The 24,833-nt window shown below is 33.6% G+C and overlaps 2 protein-coding genes across 4 annotated transcripts in view; both read right to left on the bottom strand.

The window, feature by feature from the left end:
• Positions 1 to 677: 677 nt before the first annotated feature.
• Positions 678 to 1,691, bottom strand: LOC116341352. Its single transcript, XM_031768354.1, has 3 exons — positions 1,422 to 1,691; positions 1,178 to 1,354; positions 678 to 1,121 (listed from the first exon to the last, which is right to left on the bottom strand). The coding sequence occupies exons 1-3, from the start codon at positions 1,503 to 1,505 to the stop codon at positions 927 to 929; spliced, it is 456 nt and encodes a 151-aa protein (XP_031624214.1). The 5' UTR covers positions 1,506 to 1,691; the 3' UTR covers positions 678 to 926.
• Positions 1,692 to 2,676: 985 nt separating this feature from the next.
• The window catches only part of LOC116341108 (protein amalgam-like), a 45,271-nt gene continuing 23,114 nt past the window's right edge, over positions 2,677 to 24,833 (bottom strand). Inside the window, exons 4-17 of one of the 3 annotated variants that reach the window (XM_031767979.1) lie at positions 24,613 to 24,761; positions 24,485 to 24,539; positions 19,132 to 19,218; positions 18,908 to 18,967; positions 13,453 to 13,539; positions 13,161 to 13,202; positions 12,271 to 12,293; positions 12,052 to 12,187; positions 7,604 to 7,690; positions 7,474 to 7,536; positions 7,163 to 7,216; positions 6,770 to 6,841; positions 4,358 to 4,537; positions 2,677 to 4,273 (exon numbers count right to left, since the gene is read on the bottom strand). In XM_031767979.1, coding sequence (XP_031623839.1) covers positions 4,386 to 4,537; positions 6,770 to 6,841; positions 7,163 to 7,216; positions 7,474 to 7,536; positions 7,604 to 7,690; positions 12,052 to 12,187; positions 12,271 to 12,293; positions 13,161 to 13,202; positions 13,453 to 13,539; positions 18,908 to 18,967; positions 19,132 to 19,218; positions 24,485 to 24,539; positions 24,613 to 24,761 — 1,067 coding nt within the window. In that variant the 3' untranslated portion in view covers positions 2,677 to 4,273; positions 4,358 to 4,385. Of the gene's footprint in view, positions 4,538 to 6,769; positions 6,842 to 7,162; positions 7,217 to 7,473; positions 7,537 to 7,603; positions 7,691 to 12,051; positions 12,188 to 12,270; positions 12,294 to 13,160; positions 13,203 to 13,452; positions 13,540 to 18,907; positions 18,968 to 19,131; positions 19,219 to 24,484; positions 24,540 to 24,612; positions 24,762 to 24,833 lie in introns of all 3 variants that reach the window. The other 2 variants (XM_031767978.1, XM_031767980.1) reach the window with 2 other exon arrangements.

The raw sequence follows: 24,833 nt of genomic DNA, 5'->3' as shown, positions 1-24,833 counted from the left end.
ATATTCCGTATAAAATGGCATTCGCATATAGTAAAATGCCCCTTGATTCAACTATGTGTTAAACAGAGTACTTGAACGATACGCAAACAAATTTTCATTTGGAATCGTCTACGCATTTCCATCAATGAACTAGTTATATGATGGATATGGCAGTTTTCCGTGAAATTAATTCATAACTCAATAAAATGACTGTCTGTTTCATTGAATTCCAAATGTTACTCGATGAAATTTCAACAAGTTTCATTGAGTTATATGATATTCAAGGATAGTTAAGCATTTATATTCAATTATTCTGAATAAGAGCAATCGCATTAAATTTCTATTATGAAGCTCATTTTACATGCGGCTGTTTGCAGTTGAGCAAATTTCCCCTTATTTAAGAGAGAAATTTTAAGAGATTTATAATGAATTTTGACACTCTATTTATTATTTAACAATGAAACACTGACAACCAAGAAGTGAAGAACGATACAATATAAGTAAACAAATCTCAAATTAGAACATCAATTGCATTTTTAATTACATCAACTGGATGTTATGTAAACATTAATTCTTAGTGGTTTACTCGAAACCACTTTAATGATGTTTTTTTATAAAAAAAATTCCGAATTTAATCAATTCGTATCAAATTTGATAGCTGAGTGATGTTTATTGATTTCAATTCAAAAAAAGCATATCTCATCGGTCGGCTGTGCATCTATTTAATAAACACGCATCAGATATGCATTGCCATTTAGTTCCGGTAAGTTATTTAAGAACTATATTTTAAGCTGGATCTATGAAAAATAACAATAAATGATTCAATTTTATCAACACTTTGTCAATTTGACAATGAATGAATGAAACGCGCCAATTCAAAAATGTATATTTGTATCCATTGTAAAAGAAATTCATCAAATTGCACAAATGTACGTCTTTTTTCTCGTCTACATCAATGCACAGCCTCTGTATTTTTTCTCAAAATCTGAAGGTGGTTCATTTGGTACACATCCAATTATACAACTTTGCTTGGCTGGAACATCTGGTATCGTTTGCGAATGATCGGTTAGCTCTTGTGGCTCTTCTGCTTCCAACCCGGCTGATTCAGATGGATTCAAATATACTGGTGGCGGGGAACCTACCTATTTTAATACACATGGAATTAACTTCACATTTCTCAAGAAATAAAACATATTACCATTTCATTCTCATAATATTCGGATGTTTCACGAGTCGATTCGATTTTTAAACGATTGATTTCATCATAACTGTCGTTGGACACATCTGAATCACTGCTATTTCGAATTAATCTTCTTGATGAAATTTTCTTTTTACTGATTTGGGGTTTTGGGCGTTTTATTTTTAAATGCTCTTCCTTGAATAAAAACAATTTGAAGGTTTTACACAGAAAATTTAATTTTGCAATAGATTTTAAAACTTACATATTTTTCAAGAGCCCTCTTTGCAGCAGCACGAACGGGAAATTTTTTTAAGTGACAAGCCCTGCAGTCGATTGAATTTTTCATGTTCGAAAACAAAAAAAAACACTTAACTACTTGCTTTGCTTGGGTAAATTTGATTTTTTTTTTTTGAAAATGATTAGATAGCCAAAGGTAACTTCTCTAAAAAAAATTGAGCACAATAAAATTTCATTCTAAATATTAAAAATATATATGATCAGGTATTGATGAACGCACTGAATTTCCTCATCAACTGTGCCTGCGTTGGCTAAATTCTGGAAATTAAGTATTAAAATGCTGTTGAGCAACACATTCAGAGTCTCTAATGAAAGTTGAGTAAATCGAAAGAAGAAGTTTCAGGGAGATCTACAATCGTTTTGAGATTGTAAGTGGCATCAAGGATTACATTTAAACCAGATACCGTTTTTCACAGCACTATATGCGAGCAGCGCTCAGAGGAGGCACTGAAGAGCAAAGCTCCTCCTCAGTGAAAACATATATGTATTCAAATTAACATATATTTTTATAAATATACACAGGGGCCGGAAAAACTATGTAATTTACATATGAACGAGTTAGCCTGAAACATGTGCTTCTTCTTCACAAACAATACATACACACAAACTCACAAACATCACAGGTATACGCCATAACAGCACAATGCTGAGTGCAAACACAAATACATGCGCGTGCTACTCAGCTTAGTTTCTGTGATGAATACTTATTGACTTCTGCTGTACATGTGATGCTTGTGTATGTATTGTTTTTGAAGAAGAAGCACATGTTTGAGTTTCACTCCATGAATATACATATTTGCTCATGAAATTGATAAACGACTTACAATTGCTTGTAATTAAAAGTTTTATACAATATTCATGGGAAGCATTCATACACAATTATCCTGAGAAGGTGCAATCGCATTAAATTTCAACTATAAAGCTTGTTTTACATGTAGTTGTTTGCAGCTGAGCAAATTTTCAGAAGAGGTTGAAAAATAGGATACTCCACTTGTACTAAAATATGTGTTTCGCTCCACTTTTCTACATTCCCCTTTATTTATTCACACCGTTCAAATATTTGTACTAAAATCCCAGCTTCCGCGTCGAAAGCTCTCCACCGACATATTTCGAAATGGTTGAAACCTTGACTAGCTACAAATTCAAATGTATTAGCAATCGTTATTCCAACCGTTTTCAAATGCATTGTTCGTTATATCAAATGAAACAGCATGATTTCTCTTTGTTACTTAATGGTTTTATTTGTTTTCTGCATTTGGGAAATCAATAATCATTTTACAATGCAATATATCTCATAATGGTTACTTATTGCATAATTCATGCAATAAACGTTCAAGCTGTTGTGTATTTTGTTGCGACAATCGACTACATTGCCATTTTCTAGCCGATAAATTCAAAATCATTGGTTACAGTCGCTTAATAGGGACGCAAGTCTAAACAGTGCAATTTATGTGTGTATTTTGTATTGTTAAGTAAATTGTACAAAAGGGCAGAGGCTTTGATAGTTTCATCAAAAAGAGTTCACTGTAGTATCTAGTAGTTTACATATATAGATATTTGTTTTTGTCAGATATGTTATGATTTTTATTTTTGCTTTATAACTAAATTGAAAAGATCGATAATAATACGACAGAAATAGATCATCCACCTCTTACCCGTATGGAAAAAAGTGACTGACTGACTGGTTAGGTTGAAATCGACTGAAATTGAATTTTGTTAACTGAAGTTGTCTACCCTGTCGACTTAAGTCGTTTATGTATGTCATTTTAAACAGATGACTAATTTGGGACGTTTTTGTCTATATAGTCAACTGCGATTGAAGTTGAATTAAGTTGTATTTTTCTCTACTAATATTGACTGAAAAATCAGCCAAATCAACTTAAAACAACTTCAATCTCAGTTGGCTTTAGCCAAAAACGTGCCAAATTAGTTTATTGACTAGTCAGTCAGTAATTTTCCACAAGGGTAGTGCATAATTATCAATTTTGATGTGTTCATTGAATATATGAATCGTTTGACACTTGAAAGCTTTTTACGCGGAGGAAGTCAAACATCCACATAAAGCTGTTTTTATTGTAATACATAAATTATTGTTGAACTATGTAGTTTTGTCACCTCTAAAATTTCATATCTGAAATAGAAATCAACTAAAACAAATAATGAGATAAATGAACTTTTAACCTAGTTTTAAAAATATATCGAATTTATCTCAGTTCTTTGAATTTTTTATATCTTTTTTTCTCTTCAATTTAACTTTATGTGTTATTGTGTTAATTAAAAAAAAATGAATAGAGTGCTGCTGTCGCAACATGTCTGCATGAATTGCACATTCATTTAGTTGCACTCAATAATTAACACGTTATGATCAGATTCAACGGAATTTATTGTAAGCACGACAATTTCTGGAAATATACACAGTTATAATTAAATTTTCATTTTATTTTCCTATTTACAATGGTTTGTTTGTCATATGGTTTTTTTGTGTGTTGGTTTAGTTTAATTCGATTGTTTATTATACTAAATATAGCTTAGCACATACGTTCTCTCTACATCAGTTCCTATGTTAAATTAACAGGTATTAACAATATGCTCTCTATTATACTATATATTTTTTTGCATCTATGGAATTAATTTTTCACATGTTCAAGAAGAAAAAACAACAACAACGCATTTCAATTGTTGACATTGTTGAATGCGGTCCAGTTTTTTATTTATTAAATATTTATTCATCATACAGCTACGGGCGTTTACAACTGCAATCGTGTGGCGCTTTTATTTTGCATTAGTGCATTGGATATTTTGAATTGATGGTGATATCTAAATGACGTTCAATGAATTCATTGATTGGGTTTAGTTGTTGTTTTTTTGTACACCGCAAATTTCCGATTCAATAATTCATACCAATCGAAAGCGACATTATTCATTGATATCAAAGTGATGATGTGGTTGTCCGAACCATCGATAAAAGCGTCGTCGATAATGTTGACACAAATACCATCGTTTCCACTGATATCGAACACATTCGCAATGCGTTTGATGACATTACGATGCTATGACCATTTCGTTCATCACGCATTAAATCTGCAATTACGAAACAAGAAATTAATATCAAAACATTCCATACAAATATTCATTTGGGCCAACGAATCAATTTATGACTACATAAATATGCCATTGTGTTTATTGCGTATTCAATACATAGTTTTTTCGGTCAAATTTTCATGACGTTGTTGATGTTTCGTTGACAAATTTTATTTGAACAATTAGCGATAATTTAAACGATATTTTTTTTGTTAAACTTCAAAGCAATTAAGAGTTTTTCAAATATATTTCGGCCAAAGAGAAAATAGAAAAGCTTTTCACTATTTAAAACGTGTAATTTACACATATTCCGAATATATCGAAGAAAATTGACTGAAACCATCTCGATTAATGCAAAAGTCGGGATTTTGTTCGAACGAACGTGAAATTCGGGAGCTCTCGAATAAATCAAAAGAGATGGAGTTCGTCGTTTTTAAAAAGTTATCGCGTACTTCCCTGCAACCTATTTGGGAAGGTTCCAAAATAAGCCCTGTAAGGTGTTTTTATGTGACTTTCCCGCATTGACCATTTAGGCTTTTCTGCTCAGCTTTATATGAATGAAAAGATGGGACTTCAAGGAAATATTATATGGTACGTGGCATTTACATAATAAACAAAACTAACAGAATATTTTTATTCTAAATCAAAATTAAGATTTCCAAAGTTTTATGGTGATCATTTGAAGTATAAATGTGAAAATCTGGAACAAATTTTGTCTACCAAATCTGTCTGAAATATGTAAATAATTGACATTTACTGAAATATTTACGATTTATATTTTCAATTAAATACAGATTAGATCAATCCATCAATTAGAGGCATAAATTTGCGGAAATTTGTTTGACAATCTGATTGAAATTGGGTCACGATGGTGTAAATGTTGTAATATTTGCCAAGACCAATCAAATATATAAACAATGGTATTGCATTGAAGATTAAACATTTCCTTCGGAGACAATGCACATTTATAAATATAGATGACTTTGCAAAAGCATAGTCAAATCTCATATATATGTGATTTCATGTGATTGTACAAATGATGATTATACGGGCAATTGGACAATACACAACTGTTTTATCATGTTCCGAAACTATTTATATGTACATCAAACAGTGGAAACTATTTTGACCACATTTTCAAATGAATCATTTCCACCATATAATATGTTTTAACACACGTCAAGAGATAGAGACAGAGAGAGTCCGTTTGGATAGTTAGAGGGGAGGTTTTTGAGAGTGCATCACATGCCAAAACCGAGCTTATTTCGTTGAGTTCGTTAACAATTTAGCACAATTTCCAGAGAATAGATGATATTATGTTGCGATGAATGTGAAATGTGTACTATGTACAGTTGCTTATAAATGAATGAGTGCTGTGCGTGTGCTCAGCTATTTCAAGCATCAATAGCTCTCGGGTTTTGGTATGGTGCATGTGGTGTTGATAAAATTGAAAATATATGTATTCTGCACGAAATATCATGCTAATTATTTGATGGTAAATGACACCATTGAATGCTTGAAACAAACACCAACACTGACTATGTTGAACAGATAATTTGCAGTTGCAATCACGGCAGGTGATCATACCAACGAGTTAAAAGTCAATCTTCTTGTGGATATGAATGGAAAATATTGCACTCGCATTGGAAATTCCATATAATGTAACAAATAATTTATGAAATAAAAATGTCCATCCAACATGAGTTTTTTTATTTTCAAATTTCATCGCGCATATATAAATGTTTTCACTAGAAATCTTTCCAATTAATAAAACAATGAAATTTCATTTTTTTTGGGTGACAAGAATAATAAATCAACGACTGATTCGCAACGGTCAAAATAGTAATAACGGCCAAAGTTGATCGATGAACAATGAACATATATGTACATTGGCCGAAAATCGAGCGTGTAAACCTCATTTCTCCAAAGAATTAACAAACTATACGTATAATTTTCTAGCGATTATTTTTCAATTTACGAGAACCACCCCTCCCAGAGAGAGTCGATTGTGTAATTATTTGTTATTATAATTATTGGGTAGAGTTCTCTCTACTAATAATACGAAACGGAACAGTTTTCAAGTGAATAGCGAGAAATCAAATGAATTTCAATAAAAGGTGGAACAGAAACTGAATTGGTCTCTGGTTTCATGGTATCAACAATAGTTCACGTCAAATTGAATTTCAATAGCTTCATTGTTCGCATTGTCGAACAAAAAAGCAAATAACTTACCTTTTGCATTTTCGGGGTCATCATCAGCAATATCGTTAGACTCATAATTATTATTTCCTTTGCGAGCTTTCCCTGTATCGAAAAAAAGGAGTTGCGTCTTTATATAATAAAATTAACGATCAACTACCAACGGGAGCACACTCACAAAATTACATGGCCGAAAAAAAACAAAGGAATCTGATTATATCACCAATCATGGAAAGAAGTGATTAGAAAATAATCAGATAGAAAGAGAATAAAAGAAGCGATAGAGAAAAAAGGGCACCAGCAAACTATGAAAAAAAACTAGTAAAATCATGAAAATAATTTTGACAACTATGCAATAGTGGATTTCTTGTCGCATATAAAATTGAGAGTACAAAATAAATGGCAAAACCAATTTGTAAAACGTACCTCTGTACGGTTTCTCCGGTGTGTCAATCGAATTTATAGTATTTTTCGGAATTTCTAAAAATAAACGCAAACGAAAATACAAAAATTCATTCCTTATTTAACTTGAAAAACTATATTTATAACCATGGAAATGAAAATAAAATGGAAACGCGTTCAAATATCGCTAACTATTTCTGACAATTTTTGGATGATATTTGACACAGAATACAAATAATAAATTGCAAACATGAATTTGGTGATTTTTTTTTAAAGTATAACAAGAAGCGATGCAACATATTCATTTCTAGTGTAGCTAGATCGATTTAACTTACTGTAGAGTTTAATTGTGCTGTCCGTTTCGCCGAGGGAATTCTTTGCTACACATTTGTACGAACCTGATTCAGTTTAAATAATTTTTTTATAAATAGATTTATATAGATGGAAAATCGCATTTTTACGAACCAAAGTCGTTTGGACCAATCGCTTTGATGCGAAGCGTCATGTCTATTTTATACGTACTCTCATTGAGTATCGATTCAAAATTTCCACCTAATCAATAAAAGAAATGAGACATTATTTTACTAAATCCAATTATTTCAAGTGCATTTTCGCTTGAAAAACACTCCACTTCTAAAAGTTGCAATTGAAGAAAATCGTTCATACAAATAAACTTACGCAGATAGAATGGTAATAACTTATATTATTTCATAGAATTATGATTGTCTATGGGAAAATCAGTGATTGTACTCATTTAATAGTTTGAATTCGAAAATTAATTCAATTGTTTTCAATTCATATTTAATGACTTACTTCGGAAAATCACATCAATTCACAATTGAAAAGTTTGAAGATGTGCATTCTACTCAGCAACAAGAGCAAGAGATATCTGGTTTATGTTTTGTGCAGTATATAAGTGTGAAACTTTGGCTTCGAACATTTTCGCTCCATTTAAATGAATCGTGAATAGACGTCTTTTCGCCACACTCATGACACTTCACACTTAGTTTATGTGTCGGTGGTGTGGTGTGCCATTGACGAAAATTCACATACACACACACATTCACATTTTTGGTTGGTAAGACATATCTAATGAAAGCATTTCAATGTTTCTATAGAGCGTAAGTTGAGAGATGAAAACAGCGATAGAGAGCATTTAGTAGTTTCTTTATGTTTGAAGTGTCATAATTTTCGCCACTTCAAGTGGTTAAATGTGAGTCGTTAGTTCATCAAATTTGGTGAATGGCAAATGCGCGTTGCAAAAATATATAATTAAATTCACGATGATCTGGCATCAGAAGAGCACTAAGGGGTCCATCATTTAACTGTAATTGATGTAATCTATTTGTGATGCCATGAAGCTATCAAAACACGACAATGAAGGAATGTGCGAAAATTTATTGTGCACAACGAGAGAAAATCAGATCTCTATTCGAGATTATCTTCAAGAATATAAATACACTTCGTTATATTCTTAATTCATAATAATTCAACGATATCATGGTGGGCGGGTGTGCGGATTATAATAATTCTCTCATGAGGGTATTTCTTTCATCATTTTCATCATTTTCATCATGTGAAATATTACGTTAATGTGTTCGTGATTTGTGTATACTTTATTTTAATGAATTGCAATTTATGCATTCTTATCGATTGAAAAGGGAATGAATTTGATTTCAATACAAATTTGCGCGTGCAAAAAAACGCATCAGAACAAACAAATAACGGCTCTTATGGAATCGAATTAAATCACGATTTCCATCTGTATATATTTTCCAATCGTTTTCTCTATATCGCTTCGGACGTCAATTGTTAGTATGATCTATTGTTGTTTATCGTTAAGTGCAGCAAACGCAACATCAGATTTATAACTGTATGGTAATTATTCATAACCTGAGCATTAACCCTGCGTGTACTTTGGTGGATTCTTCTTTTTTTGTTCATCGCTCATGGAAAATATGGACTCGAATTTTGCCAGCTTTTAACCCTGAGTTCCAAATATGTCGATTGTTTGTTGGCCGGTTGCGCGAACTTCAATTTCACAGAGACTACAGTCGCTCACCACTTTAATGTAATAATATACGCACTACCAATTGACAACTGTATTCATTACCACTAATGATTATGTCTGTCAATTTTACCGAGGCTGAAAAATTACGCGCACCAATTAGTGCATATTGTTCAATGAGTTTCACTTTAAATTGTTGCAAATAAAACTTAACAATTTAACAATGTACTGAAATGAACCAATTTTGATTATTTACGTCCATTTTCATCAGTTGCACATGAAATGAAGATTTTTTTGTTGTAATACTTTCCTTCTCTTTCATACACACGCTCCATCGCCTTCGATGTAACGAAAGCAAGAGAGAGGGAGAGAAAAAGTAGATGAAACCAAAATAATACTTTTAAATTGCGAAAGAGAGCTTTTTCCGAGTGCATTTTTCATTTATTGCCATTTTTCATTTGACGCGCGCTAATTAATGGAAGCATTTTATTTTTAAAATATGTTATTTTTTCAATGTGCCCCGATTCATTCGCTGGAAACTGGTATTATTTGGCAAACCACTATACCATGGCATTTATGAATTAAATAAATCCGCTTGCATTTCTATCCGTTTGGCAAACAATTCATTCTCTAGACACAAAAACAGAATACAAAAAACAGCAAGCACTTAACACCACCAAAACCGAATCTATTTAAATATTTACGCTTCTTCAAGCATCTTAATTGCTGACTGTAGACTTGAGCCACTCGATAAAAAATGGATAGAAAAAATCGTTGCAAAACCGAAAGAGAGACAGAAAAAAAGAAAGTGAAATGGACATGACCCAGTGGAATGAAAAGAGAAAGTTGGATAAAAAAGCTTTGGCTTTGGTTGGCGATGCGATTTAACTGTCTGCGGACAAAACCGAATGGTTCATTGAATATTACTTCATCAATAATTTGTGTTCAATCATTTATTTCGTTTCAATGGTTTCCGTTTGGTCAGATATGCAATTGTACGATTTTGATCAGTTGATATTGACGGTAGTCATGAGAGAAAAATGAAAACTGTATATCGATTAATGGCGCTATGAGTATGATCCAAGTTTGTGTTTTGATAGAGACAGAGGGAACGTCAGCTGTAACGAGCATGTCTTGCTCACTGTTGCTACTTATTTCTGTCTTGCTCGATGGGTGCCGGCTTTAACGCCCTCACATGCATACACGGATTTCACACCCGCAAAATTTATATAATCAAAATTATGCCCTCATTCAAAGCATGAATATTTTACACTCGAATTCACAAAGATAATGCTCGATTTACATGCATACACGCATTTTCCACTCGCATAAATGTGAAGCATACACACATGGAGATTGGAGAGAGTATAAACGGGCGCGTATGTGAACACCACGCCGGTAATATTAACTGAATTTGTAAATTCCGTTGTAATTTTTTTTGTTGTTGCTCTTAAATAAGATCTCCTGCCATAAATTACAAAACATTTACTTTCGTATTAGTTGGTTCGATTCAATAGAACTTGCATCCATGTGAGAGAGAGAGAGGATCACGTGTGGATTTCTCCGCTTTGCTCGACATGCTTTCGGTTCACATAGACGCACACAGACCTCGCTTTTTTTCTTCATTTTCTTCAACGTTCAAAAATTAAATTCTCCATTTTCATGTTATCGTTAAACGTGCCGCGTACAAACAAAGATGCTTCAATCAGCACGATTTAAAGTTACCACGTTAAAAACTAATATGCACAATTTTCCTCGTCAATAAAAACCATAAACAATCTACCACTAGATGCATTATAAATTACACCTTACAAAGAAAAATGTTTGCAATGACGGTAAGGCGGCTTATGCAAAAAAAAAAAAAAAAACTTTTCATGTGAGAAATCCCGGGCGCTTATTCGGCATCGTAAAAACTCATTCGACATTCCGCATTTTCCATTTGGTGCGGTTGCTTTTGAAATATTTTCTAGACTTAATTCACATATTATAATAATATTCAGCTTGTTCAACGAATGTATGAGTCACCACGGATGCAAGCATCGTTCGCATCGTCATTGTCGAATGCGTTTCTTTTTCATTTATCACAAAAATTCTCTATTTCTCTACATGCTCTCTTTCAAAAGCACACCGCCCGCCCCCCGCACATGACGATATGTTCGAGCATCGTATACCGTCTTTAATACAAATTTCACTGTAGCATTGAATAATGGTTGGTTTTGTTGTGGCGTGGAACGTGATGTGTTTGCAGAAAAATTGTATTATACGCTTGTTTGTGTCGAATGCCGAACAGGCATAAAACTCGCACACATTTTCTATCTCTCGTATGTGCGGTACGCAATTAATATCTTCATTATCATTAAATTATTATTATTGCTATGATGTTGATGCTGCTCTCTGTATATTTATCCGTCTTTTCTTCGTGTCTCTATCTGTCTCTTTTGCATTGCATACACACAGTACGTTTACTTTATTTTCATGCGATTGAATCAAATAAGATACAAATAATGAGATCATTATGATTATGCTTTTTCAGCGATTTGCTCTTTATCGAAAAACAAAAACCGTACACACAACGAACAAATAAGAGTGAGGTATTTAATTTGTTTGCATTTTGAGCGCAAAAATGGATTTTATCAAGAAAAGGGAACAGAGGAACTAGGATAAAGAGAGAGAGAGAGAGAAACGTGTGGCATTTTTCTGCATTGCTTTGTGATTTTTAGTCTAGTCAAAATGTCGTTTCATGAAAACAAATATCCTTACATTTTCGAAATAAAATAAACCAATATAAATGTGCAGATATGCCTTTTGATGACACCATCATTTAATTTGTATGAACGATTTAAAAGCAACTTTGCAAGAGAGGAAAATTTAGCCGGCAAAATACATAATAATAATAATCATTTACCTGACACGAGAATGTTGTTGTTACTATTCATGTTGTTGTTATTTGAAAATGTCCAGTAATTGATTGATTTCGGATAAGCTTCTGTGCTACAGTGCAACGAAACACTTTGCCCTTCGTAAGCGCCGACTAATTGATTCTGTGCATATATAAATGTAATTTGGTCAATAAATGTATGGGAACTGCGGTTACATAGTGCATATCAAATTGGACCTATCGTACCTGAATCGAGATCATCGGCGAAACTGAAATTTTGAGAAAAAAGACCCAATAAATTGAATAATAAATGTTAAAATTAAATTAAAAAATATCAATCGCTCTCCGATACACCATTCAATTGTCAAATATCTGCGTTCATGGGAGCGATGATTTTATCATTCATATCGATTTCCGTGTGTGATTGATGTGTGAAAATCCTGTTGTGAACCATTGTCAACCAACTTTGACTTCTATATTAATAACTCAATATATATGCAAAGATATAAATGCTTAGCTTTCACCCGCATTTAGTCAAAAAACAACAACAACATCAATTGGATAGAGCGGTGCCGCAAATATCAATCAAATGCACGCGAATAGATATTCGAAGTGGACGCGCGAGCATTCCTACATTTCTATGTGTGTAAGTGTGACCCTTCTTTCGGCTTTCAGGTCACCACCACCATTTTTCATCAATCCAAGTCACAAATAATTTAGCATTCATAGTTTTTGCACACAAACTATTTTCATCATTTCATTTCAATCGGCATGCAATTGCTAGCTCGTTGCTTGATTTTATATTTGAATTTTTATAGTTATGTGAAATGGATATAATACTTTTTGTGTAAAAAAAAAATGTTGTGACAAAATTCCAATCATTTATTCGTTGTTGTATGGTGAACGACTACAAGCCAGCGGCATTAAATCACGCTCGGTTTACCGCCGGCATGTGTTTGAATGTGAATATGTTATGAATTGCACACAGGGACGAACAGGAAATTCGCATATAATTTGTGTGTAAATCCGAAATAATAATTTGAATTAGCCGCTAAACAAATCGGAGAGCGAGTGAGCGCGGCAACGAATCGGGAACAAACAACAAATGCATAATAAATGAATATTTGCCTACTTACAGTGTACAATCAATGTTATTCGTTTACTAACACTCGGCGGCACTAGATATACATTGAAATACATAGAAATATATAGAAATTTCTGTATTATATAAAAATTATGTATTGGCAGTCAATAGTATTCAGCTATGGATATAGCGGCCGCTATTTCATAGGCGCTATTTAAATCGTGTGCTGTGTGCAATCTTTGTTTTCTTCACGTTTTGAGCATTGTTAAGTAGCGCAAATGAAATAGCAGCCGCTATATCCATAGCGGAAAACTATTGGCCAATAATTTCATGAAACTACATACCACCATTGGATGCTATGCATAAATAGCAACCCATCATAGTACGATCAACACGTGGTATGGGCAATATTGGTCCTTCCGCAAATACAACTGTAAAGAAGAGAGAGAACGAATTAAAAATAACCTGTGCAACGTTTCAGCTCATTACGATATCATACAGGCATGACTTCCATACAAAAATTCAATTTTTTTTCTTTTGAAATTTTTGTATGAAAAGTGTGCCGAAAATTATTTGTATCGCAAAACTTATATCATATTCGGTTTTTTCGTGCCAAAAAACCCCCAATACACATTTTTGAGTGTTTAAGAATACATTAAATACCACTTTTGGAAGAAAAATGGAATTTTTCCCATGGATGCCCATTGGCATCACACCAGACATGACTCTATCAACCAAAGTCGCTCAAAATCTAATGGTTTTTTTCGCGACCTCCAATTCCTCGCGACCCCTGATCAGACATTATAAAGAGATACTTTCAGCCAGATGAATCAGCTCAGCCAGATATCGTCAGGAGCTGAAATGGAGTGAAAACAATAAAAGTGATTGTTATAGTGATTATAGCAATGTAAGTGTAATTATAACCATAACAATCACTTCTATTGTTTCCACTCAATTTCAGCTGCTGACGATATCTGGCTGAGCTGATTCATCTGGCTGAAAATATCACATTATAATGTCTGCCCCTGATCATCCTGTGAAGTCAGATTTTAAATTACTTTTCTTGTTTGAAGGTTATCGTGTTGACGAATTTTTGCGTACAGCGTACAAGGTACGCACATACATTCGGACATCGAAAAAACGCTAGATTCGTGTTCCCTGGCCTCAACAAAACATCCAGAAAACACGTTTTTGAGGGGTGTTAATTTTTCGACCGATTCCAATACTTTACCACTAGGTGTGTGCGGTAAGGTAATAGTGAACCAACAAATATTTGCACAGTCCAAATAAAATATGATGCATTTAATTAGCAGTGGTTACGAATTTAATGACCACTGAAAGTGCTTTCCACCCTCGGAATGATTGAACATAGATTTTATAGCACACCATCAACAGAACCTCGTTCATTAATAGATGCATATTTAACTACCAGCTCTATATTTAAAATTAAAAAAAAAACATTCCAAATCACCCATAAAATGTAAAATGAACATCATCATATATATCATTGCAATCACTTTTGATTTGGACTGAAATTCTGAAAGCTTTTCCGTAACTATTTTCTGCATCGTGTAAAAGTTTTATGGCCAAACATTGCAACCCGATTCTTTCGATATATTTATCAAAATACGTATAATGGACCGCTATTGGAAATTCAAATTCATGAATGCTGGGGATAAGTGGATGCATTATAAAGCATCGATATATTTATAAGGCTAAATGTATATAACTTATGGCGATTCAGCATAATTCCTAAGCAGTTTTTTTGTCATTTGCTTAAAAATACATTGGTATTATTTTCGATTGTCTACAAATAACGGAACACGGCCAAAGCAGCAGCTGTAATAAGAAAATATTTCATTACATAAAGAAAAATTGCCGTTGGTGTTGTAACCTTTCCGTAGGGCGTCACCACATAGATGCAAAACACGAAGGATCTGCCGAGGCCGGACATTGCCTTTACAAAATCTTTTCTTTCAATTTTCTTTTCCTTCTCCTTAAATTTTAATGTAAGTTCTTTCCTGTTTTATTTCGGGAAAGCATGTAAATAAATCTGAATTCAATAGGACTTTAATTGCAGTAAACATTAAAATACCTACATGCTCTAACGTTTTCCTAAGCAAATATTTATTTTATGAATTCCATTGTTATCATTATGGGAAGTTTAGTTGATACTTGACTCAAATGCATCCGTTTTCGAAAGTATTTATCCCACTTGCAGATTAAAATCACAAGTGTAATTTTCGAATGCATTTCTATGAGCTAACAGAATTTATTTGAATCGAATATAGATTTATGTTTTATCCGATATTTAAGGATGTCCATTAGTCTGTTTGTTGCATCAAAACAAAAAAAAAGCTCAACTGGAGATTCCGTTGAAAAGCCGTGAAAAGCAGTCGGTCTCATTCTTAATGGCGTTTCAAATATTCTTTGGTTCATTTCAAAAATCGATACTCCATGTATAATGATAACGACCTACATGAAGAACGGTACAGTAATAATAATAATCACACACAAAAACACAGTGAAAAGACATTTATATTCAGTCTTGCATTGGAAAATGCTACGTTTATGTTTACATTTCGCATGTAAATTTGAATATATTGTATATAAAACATAGTGAGAAGTCGACGTTCGTGTACCATATTATACGATTATATTGTGATATTTATAATTTTGTTTGTGAAGAAACTGGCACTCTCGCCCTTCATTTTATTTTTTTTCTTTCTTTCTCCATCGCGATCATTTTGTCGTTGAAAATTGGGGTGAAATGAAAATAAAACAAAATTTCATACTTCATGAAATGAGCAAATGGCTGGGAAAAAGACAATTGCATACAAAATGCAAAATATTAGCAAATGGTCGATTTATAATCAGTTGTAATGGAAAATTCGCGTGTTGAATTTACCGAAATAAAAAAAATATTCAAATATTTTTCTGCTATTTTTTTATATTATTAATATATTAGTGCCTTTATTGATGCAATGAAAACAATTTGTTTGCAAACGGCAGCGGACGTGTCGCCATCAAAGCAGCTGACAATCGGTTCAATACAGTCTCGGCACATAAAATGAGACAATACTCAATTCAAGGGTGGAACACGATGGCGGAATAAAAAAAAGTTTTAATTTCATTCTTTTCCATAGACACATTTAACACACGTTATTTTTCCCAGGGCTGATGAATGTACTCTCCCCGTTCATTGTTTTTTTTTTCGCTCTTCTACTTCTTATCTTGTTTGTGCAGTTTTTTTTCTTCTTTTTTTCTCTACACATTTGCATTGAATTTAATGGTTGCAACTGCAGCTGTATATTTTGATTGCAATTTACTCGTATTTTCACATGGAATATTTGAAGAAAGGGAGATTTTTATTATTTGCTTAGTGTTCTAGAGGCTACTTTATGGATTTTACTCCGAGTAAATTACTCAAGAGAATTTTCATTATGCTGGGATTTGGTCAATTGAAAAATAAAACTATTTGTGGTCTTTTTACAAAATTTTTAGTTCCCATGCGTCGCATAGTATACCATTTCAGTGAAAATGGAACATATTTAATGACACAGTTCAAGCAAAAAAAGAAATTACAAGGAAATGTCCTAAATCAACGAAAGAAAAATGTCTCCATTTGAACTGTTCTGATGAATTGGTTTGCTAGCGCCATAAAAGTGCCTAAGAATGTATTTTCTGAAATTCCAAAAATTGATAACAATAAACAAAATCGTCTAACAAATTGAATTTCAATGTAGTGTGTATGTTTCATGCGATTCCGCGTTACAAACCATACCAATTTGGTTTGTTTTAGGCTAATTTAGCGTTGCAGACTAGTAATAGTCGCACGTGGTACTGGTGTATATGTACGGTGTTTTACTGTTCGTGCTGCAAATAATTTGTACATTGTGTGTGCACACGATTTACGATTTTGTTTGTTCGGTGTCATTTATTTCTTTTTTTTTCTTCTTCTTCACTAGAATTCGATTAATTTTGTTTGTTTTGGCACGCTCTTTTACGCACGTCAACAAACCGTATATTATTGGACTGTCATGGTCGTTATTTTCCACTTCTATTTTTGGCTTATTCAAACGAACGAAATGAAAACATCGAGATTCATTCGATAAATCAAAATGATTCACAATCTGCATTATGAGTGCGGTTGACACAAGGCAGTTAATGAGTAAGACGCAAAATACGTTTAGTATTGTTGACGATTGAAAATACAAAAACGAAGCATGGAAATTGCATGTAGATCCCGAAGATAGTTATTATTATGCAAAAGCATTAATCAAATATAAGGTGAGAAAGAAGGAATGAGATGTGACCATGTATTGTTGTTAAACATTTTTTCTGACTATTCTCGAATGAACTTTCACTTTTTATTGGCGCAAATGAATGATGAATACATGCAAATTTTCTAAATTGTGACATTCGCAGATTGTACCGCATTGATGGTCTCAATTTCAAATTGATTTGCTATAAATGTACCATTGAGCGATTTGCTGCGAAAAACGTACACTTTTTTGGCATTTACATCAAACAAATTAGATGAAATTTATGTTCATGCTTCACTTCATCGTTTGCATTAATAATAGATATTGGTTTTGCACGTTTTAGTGGTATACCAGCGAATGTGATATGTGCTAATTTCGAAGGTTTCAAAATTAAATTGGAAGTGCGAATCGTGAACGCGTGTATGAGTATCATAAAACGTCCTAAGCAAATATTGATGCAAGATTTTATCACTTTTCGATACGCATAAAAATGAAATGGATAACAACCATACCGAAAAATAAAACACATCAAGCGTATATTTGTGGTCGATTCAAAGCCACGTCAATAGGTCAGTGTGAGCAATCAATAAAAACAGATACTAATCGGTTGGTTGGTCGGTTTCTGCAATAGACATTATTATTACGATCAAAGTGGTGGTCTGCCATGAATTTTAATGGTGTGAAGAAAATAAACACGCATAAAACAAGCCGAAGAGAAGAGAAAATGCCATTAAATCCATTTGCGCGATTTGGATTGTATGGGATGCGTAAAATGCCGACATGGCTATTTCATGCAATAATAACTAGGATAATTAGGATTGAGATTGTGTATAATTATTTTGCTTTACATTAGATTCAATTTACGAAATGTAAGCTTCACATGTATTTATCTTTTTTCAATGATAAAAAAAAAACTGAAAAAAAAACGAAATTTTGTTCACGTTCAAAGTCTTCAAAAATTATTATTTCATGCATTATTCCAAAGGTTTTCTCAAGTAATTGCAATAAAATATCAGTCTGTAGAGAGGGAAAAATTCTGCATTGACAAGCGAGAAATACTGAATACAATTTCTCTGCGAGTATTCCATTGTACAATAGCTACAAAAGCCGCTCTTAAATCAATACAATAACAAATGTTTCTTGTAAATTGTTATGCCGACGGTTTGCTTCGATTCGATTTTGTTTGCGTCTACGATATCTTGTGGTGTTTTTGAATTATGGCCGACCTAATTTGCTGTTTCAGTCGACAAAGAAGTGAAAACTACAAAACATTGGCTTTAATAGTAAAAATACACTGAAGAAAGCGATGAATGGCGGGTGCAATGTGCACGTTGACGACGAATAACGATGAGCCGGCAAAAAATTGTTTGAAGAAATAACATAAAAAATAAACAGAAATTCCCAGAGTATCGTGTCCGTTTCCACTATTCCAAATGAAAAGAACGGACTCTTGCTCATATTCGTTGAACTCGTCAATATTTTATTTATTGGTACGGTTTATTCGGTGTCATGGAAAACGCTCTCATAAACTTACCTGCTGGATGGTTGGCTGTGGGTCCTTCTCGTTTCCACGTTATGTTTGGCTTCGGCGAACCTGTACTCCCAACGGTGCAACAAACAGGCCGACACACAGACGAAAAATAAACAGAAGAAGAAGAAAAAAACGGGAAATTATTTGTATCTGAACTTTTATTGGCGCCGAAAAGTGATAAATTATTAAAAAAAAAAAAATTGTAGTCTTCAAGTTCGTTTACCAACCTTTTGCTTCGCATATCAACGTAATATTACTGTTCTCATTAACGACCATATCGGTTGACGTCGGAAAATCCAGAATGTCGGGGGGCACTAAACATTTGTGTATTTGAATTTTAAAAAATAGAAACTGATACATTTTTATCGAACAAAGTATATACACATATGCAAACAAACGTGCCGCTCTACACACATATATTTTCACAAATGTACATATGCAAGCAAGCGCGTACGTAGACATGGGATAGAGTGGCATTTCGCAAAAACTGAACCGATGGAATTGTAATGTATTGGAATCGAAACACGCCCGATGGATCATTATAGTCCATTGGTGATTACCAACTTGTACATTATTTAACAGATTGTGGTTAATCGATTTCACTGAATAATTTATCCGGCTCGATTTCAATTTTGACATCCATGTGGTTTTTGCACAGACATTGTGGTGCTACAACGTTTTATTTTTATTTTTATTTTTTCTCTACAATGTCACTTTCTGTGCTGCTATTTCTGGTCTCCAATTAGATCAATCGAAAGTTTCCATTAAATTTCAAAAATACAAAATTCAATTGACTCGCGATTTTTTATTTGTCAAACTGATAAATTTATTGAAAATCGTTCGATTCCACACTACGTGTGATTGAGGAAAATTGCGAATTAGCTGTTCTGTAGTGTGTAAACATTGTATGTAGACCTTATGGATTGCATTCTGTGTAAGGCCATAAAATAATGATGATTTGTTAGCAAAATGAATTATTTTTGAATCAGATTTTGTGTGTAGACACAGCGTGTTAGTGTAGATCAAAGGGTTAAACAATGGCGTTGGCCAGAATGTTGATTCTGACTTGGTTGTGCAAATGTATGAGAATGAAATTGTGCATGGATAGCGAAGAGAGACGAAGACCAAGCTATGTGTGTGTGTAAATATTTCTGAGACAAAACCGCTTACCTCATGTACTTTGCATACACACATTTACACAATATTCTCATGTTGAAACACGAATCACCGCATATCATAAAGTAATTTCGAGAAAATCCTTTTGCTAAGTTCCGTTCCCTGCACGTACCAAGAGTCGAAAATTATTAGACGTATATTATGCTACATTTTCATCGTGAAAAGCAGAGCAGGAAGTAACGGAAAGTCTGAATAAGACAAATCGGAAGTGGTTTGCTATAAAATCACCCCGATAGATGCATAATATAGGATGGCACCGAGAGAAAGAGAAAGAAAGACAGCACAGACTCAATTTTCAGTGTGTACCAATTCATAGGTCGGGATTTTTCGAGATTTAAAACGCACTTGAAGGCGATACATATTTCGATGTATCATCACATTTTCAAGCCTCGACATTGTTTACGACAATCGTGTGAAAACAATAACAACACAAAAAGACCATAAAACAAGTCTTGTCCATTTTCAAAGCGTCGAGGTTTTATGCCACGTACACCAAGTTTTTGATGCCAATAGATGACTGCAGTTTGTACTCTGACTTTTCCATAGAAATATATGCAAATGCATATTCTCTTTCCCCTTTTCACTTTCTCTGTCTCGTCTGTTCATTTCGTTGTTCACATTCGTATGGTTAACATATTTGCTGCATGTTTGCATTCATCCTTCCACATTACCTTGTGGTCTTAATGATATCATCGGTTTTTGCTGGCCCGCTTTTTACAAACCAGCAGTCGTTGAGCAATCTCTTTCTGTCTTCCTCTCTCTTTTTCATTCGGTTTGTCCTTTTCAGTACCATTCTCGTGTAAAACCGCTTGGAAAATGAAACAAAAAGCAGCAAAAATCGTAATAAAAATTAAATAAAATAGCTTCACATGGGAGTGAGAGAGGAAGAGCAATAGCAAGAGACTTTCGAATGTCAGTGTATTCATAATATGCATTAAATTTCATTGAAACAAGCCCGAAACATATTATACCGTAACGGACATCCTTTCTTGCCATTTTTTCCAAACCATTTTTCTCTGGCTTTCTTTGAGCACTCATTCTCCTTGGTTCATCGTTTTCGCCCGTGAAATATTTATTAACATAAATTCCATTAGCTGTAGGACGCAATTCACAGGTAAACATCAGGACCGAATAGTATATTTTCGCAATACAAACGCAAATTGAGTCGTCTATTTAACGCCAAACACTGTTACTTGCATATATATACTTCACCATTCATATAGTCATATAAATATAATTCAGTCTATGTAACTGTATCTTTTGCATTTTAAGCAGTTTTCCCATTTCCGTGCGCTACTCTGACTGTTATATTTTGATAAACAGTGCCGCTTGTGTTGCACTTCGCTTTTTTTGCGAATTAATTTTATCGCAAATTAATAATAATAATAACAATTGAGGTGGAAAATAAGCATGCACGCTGATGAGCGGATTTGCATTTTTTTTCATCGCCCATAATCCGAACTTAAAAATTCTTATTTCCAAACTACAATCAACTGCGGCAATAACAAATCGTGCGGAGATCATTCATACTAAAGATACACTTTGGACAAATTTCTGGCGTCGATGATAAACGGCAAAATTTCGTTTCGCGTAATTTGCTTAATTTGAATTGCACGAACGATTTACCGGCGTAGTACTTTGGATTAATCAAAGTTGATATCGTTGAAGGTATGTTATAGTTTAAATTCACATTATTTATGGATGCTAAATAATACCGGCAAATAATATGGTGTTCGTGAGCAGGCATTTCACGATCAAAAATGACAAATTATTTCATTGTAAAGAAGAAGGAAATACATATAATACCGGCATTATGATTAAATCGCAACATAAATCGATAAATTTCTATAATTTTAGTGATAAAAACCTGCACAGCATTAAGATACAGGCGAGCTGGGCATTCAAATGCATTGACGGTAGCAAGAAAAAAATGGAAAAAATAAACTAAGTACCGAATTATTGAAGAAATGAAAGTTGTTGACGCGATTTTCACAATCAGAGAAACTTTATTACTTTTTCCACAGTGTTTGTTGCAAAATACAACCAAAACCAGATAGAAAATAACGAGAACAACAACGATCAAATTGCGCTTTAACATTTTACTTGCAATTGCATGTTTTGCCGAAATTACGAATTTTCCATTTCATTCATCGTTCATCCGCCGTGCACAACATGACACAGTCTGTTTAACTGGGCGAAGAGAAGACATGGTGCACACGGTACAGCACACATACACACATTAAAATGCTTCCCTCAACTAACGGCGATATCCCACTGTAAATCCGTTTAAAAATATTGCACGTGACAGTAATTGTGGCAGTGGTATAAATGAACATCAAAATATCGCAATTGAAATGGAAACTGCATAAAAAGTGTTTGAGGCATGGGGCGGGCGACAAACGATATATACAGCACTGAAATGCGCGAGTGTTTTATTGTCGAGTTATTTTACCGTTGTTGTTGTACATGTGTCTTTCTCTCTGTCGGTTTCTTTCATTTTTCACTCTTTGCTCTCTCTCTCTCTTTCGGTGAGTACGTGCAGCGGTAAGTGTATTGAATAAAATATAACTACAATTGCAATTACTGTCCAAGAGAACGGAGAGTTGTCGGCTTATCCGTGAAAGTACCCGTTCCACGATAACAATAATAACAAACATTTACTCGATAAAATATGGTGACAAAATGTAATTCATTATCATATAATTGAATTTGTTTAATATCCATTTTGCTTTTTGTTTGTCTATTTACTTAAGTCCGCTGTTTGTTGTGTTTGGTTTGCTGTTTTGTTGGTTGTCATCGAACACGATGTTGGTCGAGAACGTCGTCACCCGCGGTTTCTTGCTGTGCACACAAACCGTCTCCAGCTGTGATATCCATCCGTATTTAGTACCTTGAATGAATTGTACTCAACGTCGTTTTTTCACCATAGCCTTTTATGGACGTTGTCGAGACATCAATGTTCACTGTGTTCTACCTTTTTTCTCATTGCTCAAACCGAGAAAAACTCCAACAAACCGATTGAATCAAACAAACCGGTTGAAAAACTGCACAGCTCAAACTAATAAACTGCTTCATTGTATTTTACGGAAAGAATCACTGCACCAAAAATACATATACACAAACACATCTATTTTATTTAACGGAAATGTTTTGCAGGGTAATTTGTTATTTGTCTGCGTTTGTTTATTATCGGATGGCTGCTTGTCACTAACAACAGTGTTTCATCGGCTCTGCAAATACCTTTGCCACATTCAGTTACAACTTTTGATTCGCCAACAAATGAACAGAAAAAAAACAGAAGAATCAAACAAATAAAACTCCATTTAAAATGCATCCATCATTCGATTTTTTGTCTCGTTGTCCGTTTTCGTTTCTATTTTATAATCAAACTATAAATATATCGAACGAAAAATATACTTAAAAATGTTCGCTTTACAATCAATGGGATATTTATACACCGGTATGGTATCGATTTTTATATCATCGAGGAGGAATATATTTTTTAATATTTCAAGTGTATTAATAATTGAGTTGCAATTTTTACTGTGATTGCATTAAATCGATTTGCTTCACTCGCTATTTCCGTATCAATATAATTGAGTGATCGCTTTTTCTTTAATGATTCGTTTGTAAAACTAATTCCATTTATTTATTATATTGCTGATATTTACTAATCGCAAATCGAAAGAAGAAAATGCAACAGCAAGAATGCACAACATACACAGACATAGACACACACACAAAAACGTAATGGTACAAATATAAATGGAAAAACTGTCTCACGTTTTTGAGGACAATTATTATTTAAATTATAAATATTAATGCTTCCAAGTGGTCAGAACGAATGGGACCAGGGCTAATTTCAGCTCATGCCATTCTATTCAAGCATTTGGTTTGAATTTGTATTATCGTATTTTATGGCTACCATATATAATGTATGTTGTCCAAGATGGTAAGTACTTGTACCAATATATTTTTCTCTGTGTAGAAAATAACTTTTAAGGAAAAAAGAAATCTTTTTTCTTCGCCACTCTCTCTCTGTCCATGCATTTCATATTTCTTCTTCGCTTGCGATTGAGTAAAACATTCAGTTTATTCTTGAAGTACACAGTTTTTACAGTGATTTTTATGTAATATAATATGTTTCAGAGAACTAATAACGATAAAGGGTAGCACAAGGGAATGACCATGGATTTTATTTGCTCCATTGTCTATCACACTACAGAGATACAAGTCAATATTGATTAGTCATATTAGTCTACCAGAATTTTCAATGCACTGCTTGCAATCAGTTTTTGCCAAATGACACAGATTCCATGTAAAGTTGCATCAAACGGGTCATGATTTGTTAATGAATTTTTAAATGTTCAAAGCAAAAGAATCGCAATAAAAATACACACTTACCTACAACATTGAGAAATCCCTGTTGTGACTTCATCGGGTCAGTGTTCATCTGGCACTAAAGCAAAAAAATAGAGGAACGGAGATTTTTGGTGTTTGACTTCAATAATGTTCTCTTGATTGTTATTTACCATATAAAATCCACGATCTGTTTCTCGAATATCTTTAATTTTCAATTGCCAAGTCTTATGCTCTGAGTGCAATATGCTGATGCGATGATTTTTTGTGATCACATGATTTTGAATTGTCAATATCGTTTGAGTGTCGACCCTCAGCCATGCTAGAATACAGATTTTCGTTGATTCAAATGCAAGAAAAAAATTTAGCTCAAATCGAATGGCATAGTTTTTGG

This window comes from Contarinia nasturtii, unplaced genomic scaffold (assembly GCF_009176525.2).
Source record: "Contarinia nasturtii isolate CC-2019 unplaced genomic scaffold, AAFC_CNas_1.1 Cnas_scaffold_695, whole genome shotgun sequence".
NCBI lineage: Eukaryota > Metazoa > Arthropoda > Insecta > Diptera > Cecidomyiidae > Contarinia > Contarinia nasturtii.
Note: the sequence above shows the minus strand (reverse complement) of the source record. Positions and strands in the feature narration are given on the sequence as shown.